General features: G+C 37.0%; 1 protein-coding gene across 6 annotated transcripts in view; it reads right to left on the bottom strand.

The window, feature by feature from the left end:
* The window catches only part of OSBPL9 (oxysterol binding protein like 9), a 160,756-nt gene that overhangs the window by 95,946 nt on the left and 45,259 nt on the right, over nucleotides 1–19,551 (bottom strand). For all 6 annotated transcript variants that reach the window (XM_072772118.1, XM_072772117.1, XM_072772115.1 and 3 more), the window contains one exon: nucleotides 9,835–9,913. In XM_072772118.1, the coding sequence (XP_072628219.1) occupies nucleotides 9,835–9,913 (79 nt within the window). The remainder of the gene's footprint in view (nucleotides 1–9,834; nucleotides 9,914–19,551) is intronic.

The raw sequence follows: 19,551 nt of genomic DNA on the forward strand, positions 1-19,551 counted from the left end.
TCCTCAGAGGAAAATCTGAATTTTCTTATATCAAGCAACAAATGGACATTTAGTGCCACTACACTATGCAAAGCCTGCCATACAACAATTTAATTCTTGCAGCATTGCATCTCCATTTGAAGAACAGTGCTCATGCAACCACTTTAATATATTTTGCATTCTACTCTACCATTCTTTTAATTAGGAGAAAAATTAAAGTGTCAGTAAGAATGACAATAAATGTAAATCCTATAAACATAATGTAATTGAGAAATCATTATGCTATGCATGCTGAGAACAGTAAACTTGTATCATCAACAGAACACTCCTTAGACTGTGGCAATAAGATTCTACTCTACTGTCTATATGGCTGTTTTTTAAGGAAAGGAATTAAAATGTATGAATATATCTTATGAATAAATATTATGTCTAAGAGCCAAGGTATCATTAAGGACTTTGCGGTATGTGGTAGGACTACATGCCCCTCATGTACTCTACTTTCGTGCAATTTTCAAGTACACATAATGATTTCCTTCACATGTCTTCATTTACTCTTCACACTAACACCTACCAAGCCATGTTCCAAACTGGATAAAAAGATTATTTAATGTTTATTAGCAATTTCTCAGATGGTAGGGTTAATGAATGACTAAGGTTATTTCCTATTTGCTTTCATAAAAGAAGGATATAAGAAAAAGATGAGCACAGCACCAACAACAAAATGGACAAAGGAATGAGCAAATAAGAAACGAACACATCAAAATATATTTTTGAGGAGGGGCATTGGGTTGACATTCTTTTAAAATGATAATACTGGGATCCCTAGGTGGCTCAGCTGTTTAGTGCCTGCCTTTGGCCCAGGGCATGATCCTGGAGTCCTGGGTCCAGTCCCACACCGGGCTCCCTGCATGGAGCCTGCTTCTCCCTCTGCCTGTCCCTCATGAATAAATAAATAAAATCGTTTAAAAAAACGATAATACTAAGTGCTGATGAAGGGTATGATGAAGCAGAGGGAATATAAATTAACACAATCTCTCTTGAAAGCAATTACGAAGAATTGCTTCAGGAACATTAAAATTATTTATGTTTTTTTGTTCTGACAAATTCTCTTATGAGTTTACCTATCCGAGGGTAAACAGAGATTTTATTAAAGATTTATGTGCAAGGATGTTCAATATAGTATTATTTAAAATAGAGAGAGGTGCCTAGGTGCTCAATCAGTTAAGTGTCCAACTCTTGGTTTCACCTCAGGTCATGAACTCAAGATCATGAAATCTCACCCTGCAGCAGAACCCCTGCTCAGCAGGAAGGTCTGTTTCTCTCCCTCTTCATCTCTGTCTCCCTCTGCTCCTCACCCCACTTGCCACATACTCTTTCTAAAATAAATAAAATCTTTAAAAAAAATTTTTTAAAGATTTTATTTATTCATGAGAGACTGAGAGAGAGAGGCAGAGACACAGGCAGAGGGAGAAGCAGGCTCCATGCAGCGAGCCCGATGCAGGACTCAATCCTTGAACCCCAGGATCATGCCCTGAGCCAAAGGCAGACACTCAACCGCTGAGCCACCCAGGCATCCCTAAAAAAAATTTTAAATCTGGAAAGTGTATATAGGATAACTCAGTTTTATAAAATACATATACATACACACAAACAACTAAAAGATCAGAAGGAAATCCACAAGCTTGTTATTAATAATTATTTCTGGGTGGTAGGATTATGGATGATTATTAGTATCATCTTTATATTACTCTACATTTTCCCAAGTTTCTACAGTAAGCAGGTATTAATTTTACTACTTAAAAATTAGGGGAAAGGGAATGATAGGATAAAAAATATAACTTACTAATAAAAAGCCAATTTAATATATATGTGCTGCCAAAGCAAGCACTAAAAAGTCAATTTAAATATCCACTCTAATCCTAGCTACAAACTAAGCCAAACAATCTATAATTGATTAAACTTGGGAAAATAATTGCAAATATTCAGTTAAGGATCTTAATAGAAAGCAAATTAAGAAGAGAAAAAGTATACCAACTGAGATCAAAACTTCATGCAATACAACAAACCTTTGATATTAATTCAGTGGTATTTCCCTCACTTCAATGCCTGTATGTAATTAAGAATTATAGTTAAGGGCAGCCCTGGTGGCTTAGCAGTTTGGCGCCACCTTCAGCCGGGAGCATGATCCTGGAGACCCAGGATGGCATCCCACGTTGGGCTCCCTGCATGGAGCCTGCTTCGCCCTCTGCCTGTGTCTCTGCCTCTCTCTCCTGTGTCTCTCATGAATAAATAAATAAAACCTTAAAAAAAAAAAAAAGAATTATGGTTGATTTACTTCCTTTACACAATGTCTTTAAATGGTTATTTATTTGGTTTTGAGGAGGGGTTATCATGTAAAAATAAAAAATACAAAACTGCAGGGGGAAATTATTTAAAAGTCATTAATCAACAGAAGGTATTGGAATTTGTTTACTAATAGGGTGAGATGGTTATTTTATTTTTTAAAGATTTTATTTTTTTTTAATTTTTATTTATTTATGATAGTCACAGAGAGAGAGAGAGAGAGAGAGGCAGAGACACAGGCTGAGGGAGAAGCAGGCCCCACGCGCCAGGAGCCCGACGTGGGACTTGATCCCGGGTCTCCAGGATCGCGCCCTGGGCCAAAGGCAGGCGCTAAACCGCTGCACCACCCAGGGATCCCTATTTATTTATTCATGAGAGACACAGAGAGAGAGAGGGAGAGACATAGGCAGAGGGAGGAGCAGGCTCCCTGCGGGGAGCCCAGTGTGGAACTGGACCCCAGGATCACGCCCTGAGCCAAAGGCATAGCTCAACCACTGAGCCATCCAGGCACCCGAGATGATTATTTTAAAGCAGAAGATACTTATGCCTGCAACCAAGGGTTAGTCTGATGATGTACCATCTATTCTTCTAAATGATTAATAATGAGGATGTACTATGCTGCGCTGATTAAAATTAATGCAGTAGGGATGATGTTGGTCGAATATACTTGATCAATATAACTTTCCTGAATTAAACACTTTCCTTCACCACTGGGCTGATTTTGTAGTAATTCTGCATTTTAGTAAGTGGAGCAAGCTCTAATGGACTGTATTGAAAAGGTCAGCTCTCAGTCCAAGCACAGATGACTTCCACTAAGACACAATACCTGAAGATTCTTCTAATTTTTTAATGTTTAAAAGGTTGTATTTTGTCTTATGCAATTTGTGTTGCTTTAAAAGTATATCCAAATAAAATTTGCAAACAAATTTCTTACTCGAAATCACTTTGGAGAACATACGGCCCAAATCGTGTCTTCCATAAAGTCCTTTGAAAGTAAAGGATATCTAATTTTCCATCTTTAAAAAATTTAGATTTTTCGCACAACAGGTTTGCTTTAAGGCAAGACACCTCTTCTGTATAGGTTAGGGCATAGTAAGAGACAACCTAAGATCAAGATCAGGTCACCTGATTCTCTGTGTCTCATTTCACTCATATATAGTTTGGAGATACTCCATCTAATGTGTAAGGTTGTTAGGAGAGTAAACAGAGTAACATGTGAAACCACTAGATCCCAACCAATGGCTCTTAAACTTCAAAGTGCATCAAAATCACTACAGAAGGCCCATTCCCAGAGTTTCTGATTCAGCAAGCCTGGGGCCAGGCCAGAGATTCTCTAACAAGGTCCCAGGTGATGCTGATCCTGCTGGTCTGGTAAGCACACTTTAAGAACTACTAATCTAGAGAGACCTAAGCACTAATCCCCCAATCCTGGACACTTAGCTTCTCTAAACCTCTAACTCTAAAACTACCCATGTTGTTATGCAGTTTAGGAACTACGGAAGTAATGTACAGTGCCTGTTGAACACTGCGCCTGGTTCATAACAGATATTTAGTAGTAGTAATAGTGGTTGTTACCACCATCACTACTATACTATTTCTACTAAGTAATGGAACATGTAGAACATTAATATCACAAAAATTTTTAATTGCATTAAATTGAATTGTAAAATTCCTTATGTTTTACATTAATTCTTTTCCTGATAAAATTATAAACTACTTAGCAAAGCTCTACAACTTTTTTGAAGTAGTTAAAAGAGAATGTCCCTAGAGCACAACTGTATGTGTTCAAATACCAGTTCTGCCTTGCAAAACCTGTATCTGTGGCCCCCAGTTTCATTATCCAAAAATAAAACCAGTAACAGTACCTACTTCATAACGTCATGAGAACAGAGTTAACATAAATCAAACTCTGAATAGTGTTGACATAAAATAAATATCCAACAATCAGAGCTATTTATCTAACGCCCATGTCTTTCTCTGTCTCTTCTCTGCTTAAAACTGCTTCACTGGCTCTTCACTGACCTCAGTATAAAAATATAACCTCTTTATAGTAGATGTAAGCCTCTGCCTCATCTCCTCCTCATCGTTCTAACAGTACCAACATCTGTAGTTCTCTGAACACACTGGCAGCATCACAGTTCTGTGCCCTTGCATGTGCTGCAACATCCCTCAGCCTAACAAACCTCTCCGTTTTCAGACCTCTGCCACAGAAAGGAGGCAAAGAGGAAAAGGAGAGAGACAAAGCCTGGTGATAGGAATCTTTTAATTTTTACATTATATACCTCTGCACATCTTGAAATTTTTAGAGCTACTGTGATTTAATTTTGATTATTATAAAAACAATTACTTGGTAACAAAAAAACTCTTAACTCTTCTGTGAAACACTGAATGACTGCCTTTTTTGCCTCTTCATTATTTCAGTGTCTTAGATATATTTCTACTACAACAGTACATTTCACATTACATTCCAATGATCATGGCCCAAGTCTTATTTACCAGTATATTCTCAGTTCTGAGCATGGGAAGTTACACATACTACATACACAATTAATGTTTGAACTCAACAGCTAGTCTAATACCAAAACTGCTTTCCATCCAATGTCTATGAGGGAGTCTATATGCAAACAACTTTGGCTGACTGACAGGAAAGGGGATCATTTTTTGCCCTAGATCAAAAGAAAAAGGAGCCAGTTTACAAAGATAAATTGGCAAATATTTTTAATGTCTGAAAAAGGATAGAATGGAGTTGTAATTTTCAAACATTTTTAAGTGCTAACATGCTAGGATTTTAATAATTACCTAAAGGGGAAAAAAAACTATAGAATACTTTCTTTTTATTTCAAATCTGAAGTTAATTTAAATTGACTTTGTTTTGAAAATTTAAAGCATCTCTTTAAAATTGGAGATATCCTGAAATATCAAGTTACCAGAATTGAGAATGACAAAAAATCTATTGTTTTGGGGAAGTTTGTTTTTTTTTTCTTGGTTCCAATCCTCTTTATTATAAACAAATGATTTCAGGATACAGGACATGGAGGGTAGCCAGACATTCACACCATCATGCAAAATAAGATACTAGGTAATATCCTATCTACATATTTTTCATACATATTCAGGTCATACACCTGACCTTCTTTCTTGCTCCTGTGGATAAACTGTCTAAGCTTTTAGTGAAAGGCAATGCCTCCTCACCTGCGTATTAGGTCCTATCCTCTCTTGCCTTTCAAAAACACTCATCCAAAAAAACAAAAACAAAAACAAAAACAAAAAAAAAACCAAAAACAAAAACACTCATCCAGCAAAAAACAAAAAACAAAAAATCTATTGTTTTGGGGAAGTTTCTCCTTCTTTCTCTGTTGCATCAATTTTTCCTTTTACTGAATCACTGCCAAAACCATAAAAACATGCTTGTCCCTTATCCTGCAAAAAAAATTCTTGTTCTTATTCTCCTCTCCAGCTACTACTGTATTGCTCCTCTTCCCTTTATAGCAGAACTTGAAAGCACTGTGTACTTCTATCTAAAAATCGTTCTTCTCAGGGCACCTAGATGGCTCAACCGGTTGGGCAGCCAACTCTTGGTTTCAGCTTAGGTAATGATCTTGCAGTTGTGGGATTAAGCACCACGTCAGGTTCTATGCTCAGCCTGTAGTCCGCTTTAGATTCTGTCTCCCCCTCTCTCTCCCTCCAGTTTGTGTGCACTCTCTCTCAAATAAAACTTTTGAGAAAAAAATGTTCCTCTCAAGGTTATGAGTAGACTCCTAATTGTTAAATCCTTTGATTCCTTCTCATCTCTCAACTTACTTGATCTATCCGGAGCATCTGACACAGTTGCTGATGCCTCTTCCCTTTTAGAAACACTTTCTCTTGGCTTCCAGGGTACTGCATTCACCTGGTTTTCCTCCTCTTTTTTCATTGCTTCTTTTCAATCTTTTCTGCTAGTTCTACCTCAGCTCTCTGCCGTCTCAATAGATGCTGGAGTGCTTCAGGGCTCATTACTTGGACCTCTCTTGTCTCTCTACACATATTACTAAATTCTGTGGCTCTAAATACCATCTATATGCCAATGACTCCCAAATTTATTTCTTCAGCATGAATTTTTCTCCTAAACTCTATACTTCAATTGCCTACTTGACATCTCTGTCTGCAGGGTAGCTAGGATTGTTTATACACATGTCTAAGGCTAAGCTCCTGATGCCCACAATGCCTCCCCAACTAATTCCTCCAGCAATCTTCCCCACCCCAGCTAATGGCAACTCCATTCTTGTGGCAAGCCAAAAATCTTGCTGTCAACCTAGACTCTTCTCTCACATGCTGTAGTTTAACCTTTAAAATATAGTACCATATGACACATTACTACTTAAGAATACAAGCAACAATACTTACCAATACAAGCAACAACATAATGAATATTAAAAACCATATGCTGAGCTAAAATAAAGCCAGACAAAAGAGGAAACATAATGTATGATACCTTTTACATGAAACTCTCCAAAAGAAAAATCTATAGTTATAGAAAGTAGATTAATGGCTGCTTGGGGTCAGAGGCTGGGAGTAGAAACTAAAAGAAGAAAGGAATCTTTTGGGTGATAGAAATGTTCAATATCTTGATTGTGGTAGCAGTTATACTAAATAAATTTGTCAATACTCATTGAACTTTACAACGTGTACATTTTATTGTATATTAATTATATCTTGATAAAGTTGATAAACACACATACTTAATTTAACCATTTCTCACTGCCTCCCCATCCCCACTGCTACCCAGTGGGAGCCATCATCTCTCTTCTAAATTACAATAGCCTAAAGAGTTTCCCTGCTTCTGTACCTACCTCCTGCATTTTATTCTCAACAGAGTGGCCAGAGTGATACTGTTAAAAAATCACATCATGTCTTTCCTTTGCTCAAAACCCTCTAATGGCTTCTCTTGGTAAAATTCAATGTCCTTATTGTGGTGTATGAAGCCTCACATGATCAGCTTCTCTGTTACTTCGCATACCTCATTTTCCACTACCCTTCCCCACAATTATCTGCACTCCAACCAGAGCTGGCCTCCCTGCTATTCTTCAAATATGGCAGAAACATTCTTTTGCAATTAATATTCCCTCTGCCTAGTAATGATGTACCACCATCCCTAATAAAGCCTTAAAGCTTGTTTCCTCACTTCCTTCAGGTCTTTCACCAAAGGGCACCATCCCAATGAGTCTTCCCCAGATCATTCTCAAATTTCAACACCTCCCTCTGTCCATACACAATCTCACTTCTATTTCATTTTCTCCTTTCCTGCTTTATTTTTTTCTCCCCAGTACTTAGTACTCTCAATATTTATATTTTACTAGCATACACACATACATATATATACTAAGTATAAGTAACTTTCTATTTTATTGGCTTTCTCCTTTACCAGAATGGATGACCCAAGAGGGCAAGAAATTTTATCTGTTTTGTTTACTACTGTATCCCCAGAACTTAAAATAATGTCTAAAATGGATCTTGAATAAATGAATGTATCTCAACAAATTCTAGTTTTCCCTTTAATAGTTGATAGTAAGTAGAATTTGCTTTAGAGATGCATCAATTGATAATTTATTTGCTTTAAAAAGTTCTGGTAAACAAAAACTTCAACATACTTGAATATAAGATCTATGAGACATTGAGAGCTTTTTATCAAATTTTCAGAGTTTCTTATGAGTAAGGACCTATGTGAAATAACTCTCATTACTGCCAAGAATATATAGAATACAGAGAGTTCTAGTGAGTTCTTTACAAAAGCCAGATAATCTCATGTTGCCTGAAGCTCCCTTTACTATAATAGCAGAAAATAAACTAATCAATCTGACAGTCCCAGAATAAGAAATCACTTAAAAAATACATTTAAGTCTCATTTACACTTGCCATTTAAATCATTAAAGGAATTGAAGGAATTGCTTGTTTTATAAGCAAGCCACAAAAATATGGGAATATTTAACATAAGTAATCTAAAAGTAAACAGAAGGTACAGGTGCCCTTGCTCTAGAGGTCTGCATCTCCTCTCCTTTAAACCAGTAAACAATGCAGCTTCTGGAAGTCCAAAGGAGGATCTCCTTAATAACTGCAGAGGAGAGAATTCCACACTGCAGCCTTCACCTGCATCCAGCAGCTATTTCTTGAAATGCCTTAAAGTATTTATCTTCATTCAAGTAAAGAGTTTCAGTGTGGGGGTGTTACCTGCTTTAGTTTATAAGCAGCATTATATATTCAAACTAAAAATTATGGCCCTCCACTTTTATAATATTTCATAATATTTAAAATGTTTTATAAAGTTAAATGCAGTGGAAAATTTCAGGAAAGCATCATTAGTTAAGCAGCTCTGAATAAAGAGTATGACCAAACACCATAAATATTTTAAGGATGCGTTTTTCTAAAAGCACTAGTTTGTCTTTTTCATATATAAGCTGCATCTTTCATTTCTATGTGTCAATTGCTTAAACAAGATAATGAAGAAAAATAATTTCAATATACTACCCTAGCAATGGAAGGACAATAGCTGCCTCAAATCTCATGTAACATACCCTGTCACTGTTAGTCTTCATAACCAAGACATTTTTAAGCTATCAACTTAACTTAATCTTTATTTACACTGGTATACCTAGCATCTATCTCAGTGCATTGTCACTTGCAGTTCAGAGAAACTGCTAACATCTCCAAAGCGTCTCATTTCTAAGTTTCTTCGACTGCTTTAAACATAAAATAGAGGTTACTCTGGATAGGCAAAATAACAAAAACATTAGTAACAAAGCAAATAAACACTCCTAATAGATGAGAGGTACATTAGGACAGCATCATAAAAATTGGCTTTTATTTGCTGGTTTAGAGTTTTCAAAGCAATATGAAATGAGAATGATCATACAGTACCTTACCCTTTCTACCAGTGAACCATAGCATGCAATGCTAAAACATAGCAGTGGCAGATGGCATTGGTGTTATTAACTATAAAAAGGATAATAGCAGAGAAATGATGGCTGGCAGACAAGACACAGAAATGCAGATGAAATGAATGTAAACTTGCAGTTCTTGAAGCAAAGCAAAACCTTTAAGCCAAAGGTTGCCACTAGCTTCAATTTAATTTACATTTTTAGTTTTACACCGACAAACACTGCAACCTTCACAATCAGTCTTTAGACTCTTCATGCAGAGGCAGAACCATACTCCTCGATAAAGAAGATCAGCAACCTTCTGTAAACACAAGCCAGCAGCAGCAGCAGCCCATTACTCTCTCCCCTTCACTGATTTTTATCCTTTAAATTTTTAATCTCCAATTGCAGCCAGATCCACAGTCGTCTCAAATAGATCTGTATCCACTGCAGATACAAATCCCTGCCTAACCTGCAGTACCACTTCATCCAGAACGTTCCTGTGCACTCATTCATGCAGGATCAGTTGCAAAACCATTCAAGTCATCCAGCAAACACCCAAAAGAGGAGGAAAAGAAGCATTTGGGACTGTGAAGAGAAAGAATCTCTTCGTTTAGCTCACCCTGGAAATGGAAGGTTTTCTGATCAACAGTTATTGTGAAGGTGCTGTCGTCCTCATCGTCTATACCAATCACAGCTCCCTGTGAAACAAAGAGCAAAATCCCAATAAGGCAAACAATGACATCAGCAATATTCACTACTGCTACAGCCCATGCTGTATGCTCAATGCACCGAGGATACTGGCAGTAGGCTAGACACAGAAAAGAGGAATCTGATACCCCACTTTTGCTTAGGGAGGAAGAATTAAAGGAGAGGGGATGGCAGGGCACTGTAGTATACTCTGCATGGCTACCTTTTATCCTTACATGAGAGGCATGGTTGCAGTGGAAGGGGGAGGGGACAAACATAGAAGCTGACTCTAGAATCTGTGTTCAAGAGTCAGCCACTGAGTCTTTCTGAGCTTTAGACCACTCTCTAAAATGGAGAGCCAGAAACCTCCACGGCACCCAGTTGTTCTGAGGCCAAAGAACACAGATCCTCTTCATCAGGCTGCTTCTGTGTTACACTTGTTAGTGCAGAAATGTTGTGACACTTGCTTCAAAACATTGTCCCAATCACTTTTTCCAGATGTGTTTCCATAACCACTTGTACATGGCTTTGCAACTGCACTTCCCACTTTCTGCTGTGATCATGTTTATATGTTTGCCTCCTCCTGTTGAACTGCCACAAGATCTTTGAAGCCAAGATTATATATTTATTTTGATACATGATCTTCAAGTACACATCCAGTATGTGTTTTTTAAATAAAAGCATGAACAACTCTCCAAAAGATGGGGGAGAAGAGGAATGCATTTATAAGTTGTTTGTTTGAAGAAGGTAGATAGGGTGGGTTTTAAACTTTTAGTTTTTTGTATTCAACTACAAGCAGCCCATTAAGACAACAGGAATTAAAAGATAGGAAGCTATGCAAAACAGGGAGTGTATTGGTCAGTGTCCTTAAGAAGTAAGTATCTAAAGAATTTCAGGGACAAAAGCTAGAGAACATGAAATAGGTAAAATGCCCCAGGATGGTGACAAAAGCAGCAGCATGCCAGGACCTTGAAAATGGGGGTTGAGGGGCAGCCCAGATGGCTCAAAGGTTTAGCACCGCCTTCAGCCCAGGGTGTGATCCTGGGGTCCTGGGATCCCTGCATGGAGCCTGCTTCTCCCTCTGCCTGTGTCTCTGCCTCTCTCTCTCTCTCTGTGTGTGTGTGTGTGTGTGTCTCATGAATAGATAAATAAAATCTTAAAAAAAAAATGGGGGTTGAAAAGAATCAAAAAGGGTCAAAATACTCAATCCAATGAATAAAGGCTACTCCTATCCCAAGAGGATTAGGTAAGAGAGCCAAACATTTATTAATCTCTTCTCAGAGGCTGTCTGGATAAACCTCAATTCTATCCAAATCCCATCTACTTGAATTATTTTAGTTATTCCTTAGTTTCAGATTGGGTTGGGATTTTTATCCCCATTTTCAGTAAGTAAAGTGTCTTCTGAAAGTATGACTGACCCTAGGTCACACAATTAATGTCAGAACCAGAACCACTAGCATGGTACCTACTTATTCCATGACCATGAATATAAACACACCTCAGTGGACAAGTATGTGTGCAAGCACATCATTCTGGTTAACTTATTTTGTGTTTAACTGAGTTAACTTCTAGTTTATGATGTGTTAAATATTTGCTAAGTTACAACTGAATACAAAAATATGCGCTAGATACAGCTCTGGAATATATAACAGTCCCTGCCCTCAAGGTACTTATATTGCAGAGGAGGAGATAAAACATGCATAGAGGTAAGAATAATACAAAGCAAAAAGTGATCTCCACATGGATGAACTTTGAAAACATTATGCTAAGTGAAAGACGCTAGTCACAAAGGACCATATAATTCAATTTATATGAAATGTCCAATAGAGGTAAATTCATAGAGATTCACAATACATTAATGGTTGCCTAGGGCTGGGGGGAGGGGAAGAGGTGGGGTAAAAGAGGGAGTGACTTCTAATGGGTATAGGTTTCTTTATGAGAACATTCTAAAATTCTAGGAAAGGTTGTACAACTCTGTGAACATACTAAAAACATGGAATTGTTTACTTTAAATGGGCGTATTGCATTGGATGTGAATTATATCTTTTTTTAAAAAAGATTTTATTGGGCAGCCCAGGTGGCTCAGCGGTTTATCGCTGCCTTCAGCCCAGGGTGTGATCCTGGAGACCAGGGATCAAGTCCCATGTCAGGCTCCCTGCATGGAGCCTGCTTCTCCCTCTGCCTATGTCTCTGCCCCTTCTCTCTCTCTCTCTCTCTCTCTCTGTCTCTCATGAATAAATAAGTAAAATCTTTAATAAATAAATAAATAAATAAATGAAAGATTTTATTTATTTGTTCATTAGAGACCCAGAGAGAAAGAGAGGCAGAGACATAGGCAGAGGGAGAGGCAGACTCCATGCAGGGAGCCCGACGTGGGACTCGATCCCAGGACTCCAGGACCACGCCCTGGGCCGAAGGCAGGCACCAAACTGCTGAGCCACCCAGGGATTCCCGGACATGAATTATATCTTAACAAAGCTGTTATAAATCACCCCAATCCCAAATGTCTTCTTTCTTTTGGGTCCCTTGATATGAATTTACTAGTTACTTAGTCAACTCAGATGGAAACCTGTAGGTTCTACACGTGTTCTCCTTCATTCCATCACAAGTTGTACTCATTCCACCTCTGAAATATAATCTCAAATATACCAACTCTTCTCCATTCCATGAACTGCCAATGCCCTAATTCAGGCTCTCATCACTACATGTTTAAGAGGCAATCTGTCTCCCTTCAGTCTGGCTACCGTTTCAAGTCCTGTCTTTGTTACTGCCACAGTAATATTTCTGAAGCACAGACTCTCATAGGAGATAAAAATGTTTAAAAACCCTCCTTGGGTCTCCAAGAACTAATAGATAAAGTAAACGTTTCTTCATAATGCCATTCAAGACTATTCAAAATCTGGCACAACCAACCTTTCCATTGTCATCAAACAGCCCCTTGCTCCTTAACACACAGAGGGCCCTGTATGTACTCATCCCCAACATTTCTTCCACATTCTAGGGGAAAAAACCAAACACACCAAGTAAGTACACTTCTTTCATGTCCTTCCTCAAGCTCAATTCCCAACCATTTGTTAAACAAAAGCAAAACTCCCTATCTCCCCCTAGCTACCACCTCCTTTCTCACTGCTTTCACAGTGGAACTTTTGGGAATTGGCCACACCTTAAACTTTCACCCACTCCTGCAATCTTGCTTCTTTCCACCACTACACCAAACTACATTCTCACAGGTCTCCAATGACCACTTTAGCACTCTCCAGTTTTGTCATATACCACCAGTCTAAAACACTGTTGCTGCTGCTGACCACTTCTTTCTTCAGTGGCCCTTAACTACCTAAGCTGTGCTTCAGAATTATTTCTACCTATTATACCTGTGACAACCTGAGAAAGTGTTCTTTTCTCGTCCATTACACTTTCCCCTCCTCTGTCCAAAAAAAATGCTTTTTTGAAGACTGGAAGCTAGATAACAATCTCCCAGTCCTATTAGGTCTTGCCATTACCCTGAACATTCACCTGCATCTATACCCACTCTTGCTTCCTTTCCACTTGTCATATGGAAAAGGGATTCCATCCCCTATCATAGTTCTTTAGGTCTCTTACTCTACCAACTGTCAACTTCTTTGACTACTGGTTCTCTCATAACAGCACTTACGTGTTTTCAAATTTTTTACCCTGTTTAAACAACAATTATTTTCAATTACACATCTTCATTTAGTAATTGGCCCACCTCTCTCATTCCCTTTCAGTCAAGATTATTTAGACTTGCCCAAGCCTCCTGCCTAAATTTTTTAACCCCCCAATCCTTGTCAGATATGTAACCCTATTAACGACTCCTCTTTACCTTCAAAAAAAGTGACCAAATGACCTGATTTGTCTGGGACATTCTGATTATTCCTGTTGTCCTAGCATAATATTTAATAGAGTGTCCCCAATCAATTTTTATTCTTAAGAGTATCCTGGTTAGAGTTTATGGTCCCTCTGCCATAGTTTAGCCTTTAATGTTCTTGGTGATTTGCTCCATGCCTACTTCTCCTCTCTTATCAAATCCTACAGTTAGATAGCTTGAGGCTTACCAATTGTCCCAGGCTCTCTTCCACCAAACATCCATCGTCTCTCTTTATCTGAGTTTATAGCACTTATTTTTTACATTTGATAAAGCAAAACTCCCTTTGCTAATCCACGTATAAAATAATATCCTATTATTAAAGTTCTTTACTATACTAATCCATCAAAATACCAAAGTTTTTATTTCAACCATGCTTTTATAACCCACTATATCAACATAACAAACATATATTTCTTTCAGTGACTTTTCATGATTTTTCTTCTGAAGATATAAGATGATCAATCTTTCAGGTGATCAGTACTTAGGCTAACCAAGATTGCTGCTGCAGGGTCACACTATCCAAGTTCCAGATAGAAAGTAACTGGAGTTGGAGTCTAGTGCAATCCGATGAATTTCCTGACTTTCCCTCTTGTTCTTTCCTCTATATACACAAACATACTTCAGACATGAGTCACAGTTGTGATACCAAACACAGAAAGTTTTGCTCTCAGAGCTTAGTGAAAAAAAACAAAAAAAAAAAAAAAAAAAACCCCACAAAACAGAGTTCTGGCTATTTTAGAGCCAACCTCCCTTTGTAAGAAGAGAAAACTGGGTTGGTAAACTGGCTCCAAAGATAATAAAAAAGAAACGATGACTCCTCTGGGACACAGATTGCTCACACAACTCCTAAAAACAATATAGACAGTGCTGAGAATACACAGCACAGCTACTCCCACTGTAAACCCAAAACTACATACCTTTGTCTCCCTGCTAAAATATTAACATCTCTTACATTCATATAATACATTTAAATATGACCTTGGAGGGAAGACTAGGTGGCTCAGTGGTTGAGCACCTTAGGCTCAGGGCGTGATTCCAGGGTCCAGGGATCAAGTTCCACATCGGGCTCCCCTCGAGGAGCATGCTTCTCTGTCCCTCTCTCTGTGTCTCTCGTGAATATATAAACAACATCTTTAAAAATAAATAAATAAACAAATAAATACAATCTTGGAAATTTAGAACAGGTATTACTCTTTAGAAATTAGAAAACTAAGGCTCAGAGAGGTTAAAAAAAAAAAAAAGGAAATAAAGAAAAGAAAAATTGCCCAGCGTCCCACAACCAAAAGACAGAAGAAATAAGGTCTTGCAATTCCTGATCCAAAGCCCTTCCTTAACATAAGGGCACTATTATAATAAGCAGTATTCACTAATTACTTCAATACATTTATTAAATACCTATTCTGAGCCAGGAACACTAATAGCCAGGAAATATAAACAGTAATAAAATAGATCTCTACCCTGGAAGAGCACATCGTCTAGAGGGGAAAAAGAGAAGTCGACAAAACAGAAGGAAGCAGGAAAGCTTGAGGTGTAGCCTGCTCACCAAAGATGCTACTGCATGGAGGACCTACTTTAACATCATTCATTGATTAAGCAAGAATTTATTAAATTTTCTAGACATTGTTCTAGCTAATAGTAAGAGAATAGTAATTTGGTTTTTTCAATCAATATTGAGATTTGTTCATGTTGAATAAATAAGTAAATATATATATACTTTATACATTTATATATGTATACATTCATACACACATACTTTCCATGTTGCAAATGTGTGTATATATACACACATTTTGACAATATAGACCTATATTTTACCTGCTATATAGTACTCCATAATCTAAGTATACCACAATGTATCAGTTTTACTATGTAGAACATTTAGGTTACTTTTAATTTTTCCTATTCCAGTAATCTAGCAATAACCATCACTACACGTCTCCTGGTAACACTTCTGTAAGAAAATATCAAGCACATGCTCTGCAATGGAATAGAGTTCTATTTTAGTGTGGATTTGGGCATATCTTCAACTTTACTAAATACTGCACAATGGCTCTCCTAGGTGGTTGTACTGTTATATCCCAACTGACACTGTATGAAAATTAAAAAAAAAAAAAAAAAAAAAAAGAAAAGAAAAGAAAAGAAAAGAAAATTCCTATACCCCTAATCACTAGCCAACACTAGGTATAATCAGACTTTATAAATCCTTGGCAATCTGATAAAAATACTATCTTGCTGGAGTTTTAATTTGCATTTTCCAATATTAATAAGAACCTACTCACATTTATTGCCATTCTTACTTCCTCTTACATGAACTGAATGTACATACCCTTCATACATTTTCTTTTGGGGGCATTCTTCTTTTGATTTGTATGTGTTATTTGGGTTTTCTTTTTGTCTTTTTTATTCATTTGTAGGATTCCTTTATATATTCTGGATATTAATCCTTTGTCAGGTTTATGCATTGTATTTATGTTCTCTCCTGTCCATGGGCTGTCTTTCTCTTTGATTGTGGTGTCTTTTGGTTGTTGGTGGTGTTTAAGAGTTTTCAAATGCGAATGTTATAAAATCTACCAAGGTTATCTTCTACCATGGTTTGTGCTTTAAAACATCCTATGCTGTTTTGGTATCATAAAGGCATTCTTCTATACTGTCTTACAAGTATGAATTTTCACTTTATATCTTTAATACCTCTGGAATTTACTTTTGTGTATGAGATAGGAAGTAAACTTTATTTTTTCCATATAAGCAGCAAGTTGATCCAGCTTCATTTAGTGAGTGACAATGTCTGATTTGTAATGCTGTCATATTCTAAATTCCCATTCTCCTCTGTGCCATTGATCAATTTCTTTCCCCTTATACTAATACCATATCATTTTAATTACCACAGTTTCATAAAAAAGTCTTAACATCTGGAATGGCAAGTCCCTCAACTCCTTATTCTTCAAATTTTTCTTGGCTCTTTACTATTTTAAGTGACTTTTAAAAACACCTTGTCAAGTTTTTTGATAAGTCTAATTGTGGTTTTTACTAAATCACGTGTTTATAGATTAATTTATATGAGAAGAGTCTATATATGAATGAGTTTAACAAGCAGGAACAGTACAGAGCTTTTCCAATGTTCAGATCTTCCTTTAGTCTTTTTTTTTTTTCTTTTTAAGATTTTGTTTATTTAGGGCAGCCCCAGTGGCTCAGCGGTTTAGTGCCACCTGTGGCCTGGTGTGTGATCCTAGAGACCCAGGATCGAGATCCACATCGGGCTCCCTGCATGGAGCCTGCTTCTCCCTCTGCCTGTGTCTCTGCCTCTCTCTCTCTCTCTCTCTCTCTGTTTCTCATAAATAAATAAAAAATCTTTTTAAAAATTATTTTATTAATTTTAAAATTAGCATCCCAGCATTCCCAGAATAAACTCCATTTGGTCCTAATACCTTTTGTTTATACACTACTGGGTATGGTCTGCTGTATTTTATTTAGGATTTTGACATCTCTATATTTTTTTTTAAGATTTTATTTATTTGAGAGAGTGAGCAAGCAGGAAAAAGAGCACAAGCATGGTGGGGAAGGGCAGAAGGAGAGGGAGAAAGTGGAGTAGATTCCCCTGCTGAGCAAGGAGCCTGATGTGGGGCTCAATCCCAGGAGCCTGGGATCATGACCTGAGCCAAAGGCAGACGCCCAACCGACTGAGCCACCCAGGCACTCCTTGACATCTATATTAATAAAGAAAGGACTCTGCTCTAAAAATTTCCTGTCATTTTCTTGTTACTTTATTACTACCTTTTTCTATTTTTTTAAATTTAATGCTTAGCTCATTAATTTTCAATCTGTTTTATATTAATATAAGATCATAAATGAAAGACTGCCTTAGATGCAGTTTTAACATGTGGCCCCTTCATTATTATTCAGGTTTAAATAATTCATAATTTCAACTATGAATTCTACATTCACCAATGAATTATTTAGAGGTATGTGTGTAAGGCAGTGAATGGCTATTTTGTTAAGAGATTTCTAACTTATTCTGCTGTTGTCTAAGAATGTTATCTAGGTAATACTGCTTTTTTGTTATTCTCTTTTCCTGTAACAATTTAAATTTTTTTTTCTTAAAATCTATTAGGTCTCGTATTAATACAATTTCCAAGCTTTCATTTGGCTAACATTTCATCACTTTCTTATTTTTAATTTATAATTATGAAATATTACACACATTCAGAAAAATACAACAAAATGATACCTATGTACCACTCACAGAGATTTAGGAAAAGTTTATATCGCTTCTTGGCCTTTTGGCTAAGATCAAGTGTAAGATAAGTTTATATCTTGCCTAAAAGAGGACATTTTCAGTGTCAAATTCACAAGAAGAGATGATGCTTACCAAAAAAGCTACTGATTTCACAAAAAAGGCAGAAATCAATAGAGTGATTTTTCATAGTGAAATGACAAAACAATAGGTAGAAGTTCTGATAGGATGCAGATCTAAGGGGACAAAAGTGAAGACCTCCTTTTTTTTTTTTTTAAGTCTTTATTTTCATGTAATCTCTACACCCAGCATGGGGTTTGAACTCACAACCTCAAAATCAAAAGTTACACTCTCTACCAACGGAGCCAGCCAGGCACCTCTGAAAGTGAAGACATTCACTTATACATTCACCTAAAAATACTTTTTTGCATTCATTCTAAGATGGCAATGATTGTAAGATGAATCCTAAAGTCTGAGATGTTAACATTTGAAAAAATAACGTACAGTCAATGAAATAAGGCACTAGCAGAAAAAGTCAGTGCTAAAACTATTAATAATCCATCATGATATGCTGCTGACCTCTCTTGTGATGGACTAAAAGAAAAGGGAACAGATGACGTTATCAGTCAGGCAATCAGTCAATTCTGATGACCAGCACAACTGGTAAATGGAGTATTCAGTTTCATTAGACTGGGTAAAAATTGTTACTTGAAGTCATATATGGATTAACAGTTTTCAAAAACTCACAATACATTTAACATAAGAATCTTCAGTATAATTTACCTTACTTTGGTGATTCTGAAGGCCCTGCAGAATTCTTCTGCATCTGAGATTCATTTTATTAATTACAACAGCAACTACCATTCATTAAGAACCTAAGTTCCCAAACATGGTGTTGGAGTACTTTTTAATATGTCAATTAACTTGATATCCATAATTCTATGAGTAAATTATATGATGCCTGTTCCAGAAAATAGGACTCAGAGCTGAATACAGGAGTTGTCTGAACACACAAAGCTAGTAAATAGCAGAATCTAGACTTGAATTCCATTTTGTATATGGCTTGTTCTTTGTATCACATACTACCTTTTTTATATTGCTATTTCTCCCTTTTGCAGATTTTCCCTATAAATGGCAATATTTTGCTTTTGGCTAGCATGTGTGTGTAGGAGGGGGTTCAGGGGGCTGGAATCAGACCCCCAGGTCTCAATCAACATTTTACATCTTTTACTAGGCGAGGGCACCACCTAGTGGCATACAGTTTGCCACCAATATAGTCAAAGACCATAAAAGATGAGAAGGAAATGGTTTTTGTTCTGCTTTCCTCCGCTGGTTTGACACTACCTTGTAGCAAGGTACAAGGTACTGATTTAACTCTTATAAATCAAAAATAATAGAAGCCTGGTAACGCTAAGGATTAAACAAGAGTTTTGGAATGAGACAGACACAAATTTAATACCAGATTCAATATTTTTTGACCTTGTTAAGTTACTGAAAGTAGCTTGAATCTGTCTCCTCGTAATACCATTTAC

This window comes from Canis lupus, chromosome 13 (genome assembly GCF_048164855.1).
Source record: "Canis lupus baileyi chromosome 13, mCanLup2.hap1, whole genome shotgun sequence".
NCBI classification, from domain to species: domain Eukaryota; kingdom Metazoa; phylum Chordata; class Mammalia; order Carnivora; family Canidae; genus Canis; species Canis lupus.